General features: G+C 45.9%; 2 protein-coding genes across 2 annotated transcripts in view; one reads left to right on the forward strand and one right to left on the reverse strand.

The window, feature by feature from the left end:
* LOC106811648 (protein FAM91A1-like) overlaps nucleotides 1-1,918 on the reverse strand; it is a 20,123-nt gene extending 18,205 nt beyond the window's left edge. The window contains exon 1 of the mRNA XM_014815350.1: nucleotides 1,780-1,918. Within this exon, the coding sequence (XP_014670836.1) occupies nucleotides 1,780-1,851 (72 nt within the window). The 5' untranslated portion in view covers nucleotides 1,852-1,918. The remainder of the gene's footprint in view (nucleotides 1-1,779) is intronic.
* Nucleotides 1,919-2,114: 196 nt separating this feature from the next.
* On the forward strand, nucleotides 2,115-5,900 carry LOC106811641 (XK-related protein 4-like). Its single transcript, XM_014815343.1, has 3 exons — nucleotides 2,115-2,481; nucleotides 3,615-3,835; nucleotides 4,835-5,900. Exons 1-3 carry the CDS (start codon nucleotides 2,117-2,119, stop codon nucleotides 5,605-5,607), a joined length of 1,359 nt encoding a protein of 452 aa, XP_014670829.1. The 5' UTR covers nucleotides 2,115-2,116; the 3' UTR covers nucleotides 5,608-5,900.
* Nucleotides 5,901-8,245: the final 2,345 nt, after the last annotated feature.

Here is an 8,245-nt window from a genome sequence, read left to right on the forward strand (position 1 = left end):
GTGTGCCGGGTGACTGTGGTGCTGTTGTTTGTGTGGTGTGTGTGCTGTGTGTGTCGGATCGTGTGCTGTGGTGTGCCGGGTGACTGTGGTGCTGTTGTGTGTTGTGTGTGTGTGCTGTGTGTGTGTGTGGTGTAAGTAGGTGTGATGTGCGTGTGGTGTGTGTAGTGGCTATGTGTGTCTGTCTGTCCTGCTCGATACTTTTTGCTGAACCGTCTAGAGGTAGAAACTTCTCAAACTTGGATCCAGAGGTTAGCGGGGGCCCGGTGGAACCCTATTGATTTTTGAGGTGCCTTCACCCAGAGGTCAAGGGTTTACAGGATTCACATTTGGATGACTGGGATGAGAATTAATAGATAGATAGATAGATATTATAGATAGATAAATAGATCTGATAGATAGATTTAGATAGAAAGGAGAGAACAATAGATAGGAGTTGATTAGATAGATATTCGCCTGAGTGCCAAGCCTGTGCTAAGGTGGGGTGAGGACTTTGATTCCCACAGCGCCAGCCTGTGTGGCCCTGGCGAATCCACGGCACGGCGGTTACGTGGCACCAGACTACTGGGTATCCCTTAGCCAGTGGCTAGTCGGTTGGCCGTGTTTCCCTGTTACGAGTCTACAGCCAGCTGTAGGCCTAGCGGAAGTGAAACTGAATCGCTGCATCGTTTTCCGGAGGAGATTTGCATCTAAGATTTTCTAACATATGTGTTTTTTAGACAACCATGTTAACCCCACATAAATAACCAAAAGCGCAAAGCTGTTAGGAACTCGCAAACCTGATGCGTAGGAATGAAGCCCACGAAAAACTTCAGCCGGATTCGTGCACACGCGCCTGAAGTCTACTGCCATGAGACAACAACAACAGAACCACAGTCTACTTCAATATTATCCACCACTATCAGATAGAAATTAGTATTTTTCTCATTAAGCGGTTCCCTCGTTGGATGCGCAAAAATAAGATGAAGTTCTGGAAATCTAAATATATCATGTCGACGGAGTGCTCCCAAAAAGTAGGACGTTCAAATCCCTTCCCATGGGCGCAGTAACAACTGTAGTGCCAATGTTGATACCATGTGGACCGTCAAACGGTTCCTTGAAGTTATCCGTTTGCGACCGTAAGCAGGACAGCTGCCCACACTCACCACGTGAAACTTGGGCAAAATCTACCCTACTCCTTTGCATTACACTCTCACACAAAGAAACAAGACAAAACCTCCTGTGCAATATGGTTTGCCCTCTCTGATGGGCGGCCAGTCCTTATGTCGACTTCACACTACCAAAAATTTGCAAAAATCGCCGTTGAGCCTGAAGCTTGCACTTAGTGTAGCATTTCCTCGAACTTTTTTGCAAATTACGCATGGCTCGAAACGTACCTGGCGTCAACTAGGCACGGTGCCTCCAACAAGTACGACATCCGTCTCACATCTACTCCACATAAAGAAGTAAACAACTGTTACTGCAAGTTTTGAAAACATGTGCGGTCAAATGCGTTCTCAAGTTTATCATTGACCGATAGCCACATAATGTTGACGGCACGGAGCATGCAGACGTTACGACGGACGACCACCCCATGCAATAGCCTCAATCTTGACGATGTTCAAGGTGACGCTAAAAAGTATCATAGTTACAAAACCTTGGTTGTAAATCAATTATTAACTTAAGACTACTGAGATCCCGTCTCATCTGACATCTGGTTGATTCGGGTGCCTTGTGAAATACAAGAGAGGGGGCCGCCAAGATACAAGATACAAGTGAATCGGTACGTTATCGGAATGTCACCTGTTTAATATGCGTAGGCAGCTTTGACCAAGGGTAGCCATTCTTTATATGGAACTCTATATCTGCACTCATCTTAGCTAGTGTATTCACAAAGTTTACATACAAAACTTTGGAATCACAACATAGACAGAACGCCCATGTTTTCTATTTCTTACACTGGAAAGGCGACACCTTTCGGAAGAAAATGCAACCTTGATCATGGTGTTGAGACTGTCGACATAGACAAACATGCCGTCCGACCGTATGGTGTCGGACCAATGAAATGGCACTCTTTCTACACGACAAAGGGATCGAGTAGCCAGTCTAAATTTACAACCTCTTTATCGTAACAACAAGTATGGCAGGAGGCAAAGTGAAACTAAAGAGTGCCCCCGATGCACACGATGCACGATCATTTACCGACAGAGCGCCTCTTAAACTTGAGGTCGATTGGTGGTGGTTGGCGGCAATATTAGTGTCGATCGGAAGTTATGTATTTGATGTAGCAACAGATCTAGTAGTCGCCGCGCTACTATATCAGAAAGAGCAGTACAACTGGTTTGCTCTCACATTGGCTTTCGTTGTTGGAGCGAGTCTCGTCATGTCAGCATTTACTGTTCGGTGGTACCTACTGGACGCTAAACAAACAGATAAGCCTATTCCGCCCTGGAAGTGGGCGGCAAGGATTGTACTGATTATTCTTCAAATGGGACCCATACTCAGGTGACCTTTTAAAATGCAATTCTTTTAAAATTGTTACAGTACAGTACGGACCAGGCGGAAGGTGACCACCACAGGCACTTGGAACGTCTCAATAAAAAAAATTAATGGTAAATAAACACGAAATGTACCAAAGTCTTAATGTTTCTCTACTCGATTTCACCTATAATCACCTGAAAATGGCGGTCAAATGCTCATCTGCAACACAAGTACACCGCACGCCCGCCCTACGGCGCACAAACAACATGAATAAGAGAGCAGGTAGGAAAGCGTGATCGCAAAATTCGCTCGACGCTCGCTTTATTTCACACGATCACAGAATGAAAACATCCAACAGCTCCCATCTTGGTATCTATGTGTACATAAATGTTCACTTGTTCGAATTATAACTCTGGCCTTTGTTCTTACCTACTCCCACCAGAGATATCTCGTGAAATCCTGCAGGAAATGTTCTCTCCGTGAAAATGTAAAGAGGACGTATCATCCGAAAATCCCTAACGGCGCTACTTTCGATTGATCGCTGTAGTCGTGTGTGTGTGTGTGACGTCATGCCCGCGCGCATTGTGCTTGGCTTGGCGGGCCTGGAAACGGAGCTCGGAGGCCGGCGGCAGCTCATCCCGGCATGCAATGCGCCCCATTACTCGTGTATAAACAGAAATCTCGTCCTCTTTACATTTTCACGGAGAGAACATTTCCTGCAAGATTTCACGAGATATCTCTGGCGGGAGTAGGTAAGAACAAAGGCCAGAGTTATAATTCGAACAAGTGAACATTTGTGTACACATAGATACCGAGATGGGAGTTGTTGGATGTGTTTTCGTTCTGTGATAGTGTGAAATGAAGCGAGCGTCGAGCGAATTTTGCGATCACGCTTTCCTACCTGCTAGCTCTTATTCATGTTGTTTGTGCGCCGCAGGGCGGGCGTGCGTTGTACTTGTGTGTTGCAGATGAGCATTTGACCGGCATTTACAGGTGATTATAGGCGAAATAGAGTAGAGAACCATTAAGATTTTGGTACATTTTGTGTTTATGTACCATTAATTTTTTTTATTGAGACGTTCCAAGTGCCTGTGGTGACCACCATGCAGAGTGCACAAACATTCTATGTAATAATATCCTTCCTTTGACATCGTCAGGTACATCGATACTTTCTACTATGGCTTGAAGGTGATCCGTAAGTCAGAACCCCAGCAGAAACGTTATTACTACCATCTCATGATGTATGAAGATGTTGACTCGAACATGCTTCGTCTGATCGAAGCTTTCATCGAATCGGCGCCACAGCTAGTCTTGCAGCTGTATATCATTGCTGTAGAAACAGCAGAGAAGTCTTCAGAGATAAATCTGACATATATAAGTAAGTTCATTGATACTTACTATGTCATTGGCATTGGTGAGAACAGTACTTAAACGATTGATCATTTGGTACCTGCCCATCACACTATACACCGAATATTAAGAGCATAGGTCGAGCTGTTAAGATTTGTGCTGCTATTCCGTATTTCCTCATACCTTAAGTTAAGGGGGAAACATTCCCCCTCCGTTTACACATCTTTACCTTTGACCCTTGACCCCCAAATTTGTCAGCCCGAGTCCTTTTCACGATCCCCCCGACGTCCCGAATATCGTGAACGCGTACGTCGAGCGGTTAAGATGTTGTCCCCAACTGTTTGACAGGACGGACGCACGGACAATCATGCGATTCTACAAGCTGCATCTGACTTCGTCAGATGAGCTAAAAATTGTGTGAAATTTCTTGTTTGACTGCACAAGAATCAAATCTGTTGAAGGTAAAACGTGGTAAAATGCATACCTCTACAGGGTTCTCCCCAGGATGAAACTCAAACAGGGGGGAGGGGAGGGGAGGGGGAGGGGGAAGGTGAGGGGAGACTAGGAGGGTCCGGGGGGGGGCGCGTGTTTTTTTTATCGTACCATCAATCTAATGCGTAAATCGCCACCCACCACCATAGACGGTATTTGGGTCTTGTATTATATAAGATAGCCGATCGGTGTACAGTTAGTGTTTGGGTGTGGGACATGGTTGACTGTTTGTACTTGTGCGTATTGTCTGCAGTGCATGCGTGGCAGCGTAAAAATACATGCGCCGGTTGTCCTGGTCGAATGGGAAGCCGGGTGTCCTGGTCGGATGGGAATTCTTGACGATCGATTCCCTCGCTGGCAAACTTTTATTGTGGTAGAATTTAATCGGGGCGGAGAACGTAGGGAGAACCCAGCTCTATAAATGCCACAGCATTGTAATTTGTAATTGCTAAATCCACAGTCACCATGAGACACCTCCATACCGTACAAGCGAATTTTTCTGTGCAAAACCATAACGTCTGTCTTTCCGTTTCAGTTATAATCCAGCTCGTCAGCTGCTGCTTCTCCCTGGTCAACCTGTCGTGGGCGATCGCGGCGTACCACCGTTCGCTGCGCATATCGCTCAGAGACAAGGAGAACATGTCACTGTTTGCCACAGTTCTCTACTTCTTCTGGCAGCTGTTCGTCATCGGCGTGCGCGTGCTCGCGATGGCCGTGTTCGCGTCGCACTTCCCGCACCTGCTGTTCGCCGTCGCCGCCGCGCACTGGGCGCTCATGTTCTGCTGGATCTGGCTGCAGCAGACGACGTTCTGCGGCGAGCAGGGCGGCTGGGACGAGCGTCTGTTCGGCGCCGTCGCCGCGTGGGTGCACCTCTTCTGCTTCCTGAACGTCACCGAGGGCCGCACGCGCAGCCGCTACTTCATGTACTACTGCATCGTCTACGTCGAGAACGCGATGATGGTGCTCGTCTGGTTCTTCACGGTCGGCGACAACGCCGACTGGTACAGGTGGCACTGCGTGTGCTTCGTGCTCGCCGGCTTCTGGCTCGGCATCGGCTTCATGCTCGTCTACTACTGGTTCTTCCACCCGAACCAGAGCCAGATCGAGGGCATGTGCTGCATCAAACGCGAGGGTCAGGCGGTCACGGCGTCGGTGACGCCCGCCGCCTCGCGCCACTCGTCCGTCACCTCGCGACCCTCGCAGGTGTCGGCGACGTCCCCCGCGCACGGCGTGCCCGCCGCTGCCTACAGCACCCCCTACGACGAGGTCGACGCCGTCGAGATGAAGCCGATAATCGCAACGGCGTGAAGGGAGTCGGTCGACGGTGCTGTACATACATAAAACGGCGCATGTAGCGCGGGCGTACGTCGTCAACCGTGAGTGAAAGTCTGTGTGTCAGTGTGTATATTTGTAGCAAGAATTTAGCATCCATGGGGTTTTTAAAGCGGCCGTGCGATACGAAGTACATGGGTTAAGTGCATGTGATGTATATATGCTGTGTTATTACCTTCGCCAAACGGAGTTGGAAGAGGTTATGTTTTCGCTCTCGTGTGTTCGTGTCAGTGTTGTAGTCGAGTCTGCACCCCCCCGAGTCCGAGTCCAAGTCCGAGTCCGAGTCCGAGTCCACGCCACCCGAGTCCGAGTCCGAGTCCGAGTCCAGTTTTGATAAAAAAAAGGGGAAAAATCGGAAAAAGGGAAAAAATTGCAACAGTGCATCGTAGACATTTGAAAGTGTATAGTCAGCCGAAAACACAGAGACACGAGTCATATGAAACGTGTCAAAGTAACGGATCCATTTGTCTCCAATCTAACGGTATCCGTTAGTCTGTGCTAGTACCTTTGAAGTGGTAGAAGAAGAGAAAGAAGTGGTAGAAAAAGCGCAAAGGGACGAAGTGACAGCAGATTTAAACCAAAGGGACAAGAATCTTAATCGAGCCATTGAAAACGTTACAAGATTAGGCCGTGTATCTAGAAAACCTAGGAGTTTTAGTTTTAAATTCTTGTAAATTGCGTGTTACAATATGTACAGTTGTGTACTATGTATGTTGTGGCCTCGAGCCGGCCTCGACCCGAGTCCTCGAGTCCGGAGGGCGACAACACTGGTTCGTGTGTTAGTGTGTTCGCGCAATCGATATTAGCGTGTTTGCCAGCGAGCCAGCCAGCGCAGCGAGCCAGCGAGCGTGTACATGTGAGCGAGCAGCAGCAATGAGCGGCTGCTACAAGCGAGCGAGCAGCAAGCCAGCAAGTCAGCGTGTACATGTCAGTACGCTGGCGTATATCGTCGGTTATTCGTATGTTCGTGAGTCGTATGGCGTATGTCGCTGGCGGAGGTATGCACTCTCCGTGAGTGCACTCTGTCTAGTTTAGTTCTGTGAAAGGTTTAATCGGAAAGCAAGCTGTTCTGCTTGAGGCCTTTATTTAGTTTGAGTGCCTTTTATTTTTTTAATATTTTTGGGACTAAAATCACTCATCAAATATATCAAACTTAAAATTACCTTGTGCAAAGCAAGGTAATTAGGTAAGGTAAGGTTAGGTAATTAGGTAAGGTAATAAGGTAGGTTAGGTAATTAGGTAATTAGGTAAGGTAGACAATAAATAGATATTTTTGTCAAACAGCACCAACTTGCCATAGATAATCTACATTCTATCTATAGTATAATACATGTATTTAGAGTTTGAAGTAGATCGCACTATGAATTATTATTAAGTTCAATCTTATTCTAGATAATTTGATCTTATTTCCTCACTATACGCTATCACAATATCACTATACTATATCACTTGTAGCTTGATAAGGCACGTACATGGAAATTCCAATAATTTCATAAAATACTACAGGATCAGTGAGTAATTGCTTGAGAACCTACTGTCATGTAAAATGGCAGTATTCCTTTAACAGATTCCATACAGGTGACAAACCAGCATCATATTCTTTTGCCATGTCTGTTAAAAAAAAACACGAAAAAAATTGCATAGGTCGAGCATTGAAAATAGCAAGGATTTTTAAAATCGAATAAATGTGACCCGCTCCAGCATAATACGGACTAAGTCGCAAGTCATTGTTTTGAGTAATGAGGAATGCACACATGCCAATGCTGAAAATGGCCTACCTGAACAAAAATGAGATTTTTACAAAAATAAGTTCCTAAGTGCATATTTAATCCAGATATATAGGTTCAGATATCTCTAGATTATTATGGTCATTTTTAATAAAAAAAATAAAAAAATATTTTTTAAGGGCCCCTGACCGCTCATCCCTGACTGGTCCCCTTACCCGGAACGCTTTATCTCAAAAGCTGCATATTCCGGAATAAGTCGGTTTCCGATCTTCAAATTGCTGTAGATTGGTCAATTCTTTAGATATAGCCAAATATTATATATCATTTTAAAGGTAATTAAATGATCTATTCAGATATGCACATAACTCAATTGGTAGAATTTCCTACTTAATCTTGGTTTTGCTGGAGCGGGTCACAAATGAAACTAGACAGAGGGCACTCACGGAGAGTGCATACCTCCGCGAGCATGTAACATGTATGTGCTCGCTGGTGGCGGCTGCTGACCGACTCGCCTGCTGCTGACTCGCCGCTCACTGGTGGCTGCTGCTGACTCGACGCGCTATCGATCGCGCGGTGGCTACACACACACACGAGAGCGATTGCATGACCTCCGTTTGCGCGGAGGTAAAAATTGAATTGATCAAGAATATGGAATTGAAGCAAGGTTTTAGGGAAAAGCTTTAAAAATATCTATTATTTTCATAATTGTAGATAGGGACATTTTTTAAATTGATTTATTTTTGCTGTTACTGTAATAAATATATTGAAACTTTTAATTTATAATGCATCCAATAGGTCTAGAAAGCTCACGATTTTCTTTTTAGCTCATCTGACATAGTCAGATGCAGCTTGTAGAATCGCTTGATCGTCCGTCCGTGCGTCCGTCC

This window comes from Priapulus caudatus, unplaced genomic scaffold (assembly GCF_000485595.1).
Source record: "Priapulus caudatus unplaced genomic scaffold, Priapulus_caudatus-5.0.1 Scaffold559, whole genome shotgun sequence".
In the NCBI taxonomy this organism is placed as follows: Eukaryota; Metazoa; Priapulida; class Priapulimorpha; order Priapulimorphida; family Priapulidae; genus Priapulus; species Priapulus caudatus.

Bases quoted from the DNA above. Each gene is read 5' to 3' on its own strand.
- LOC106811641 (XM_014815343.1), top strand. From the start codon at position 2,117: ATGGCAGGAGGCAAAGTGAAACTAAAGAGTGCCCCCGATGCACACGAT. The intron at 2,482-3,614 runs GTGACCTTTTAA...TGACATCGTCAG, and splicing joins CAAATGGGACCCATACTCAG to GTACATCGATACTTTCTACT. The intron at 3,836-4,834 runs GTAAGTTCATTG...TTTCCGTTTCAG, and splicing joins GATAAATCTGACATATATAA to TTATAATCCAGCTCGTCAGC.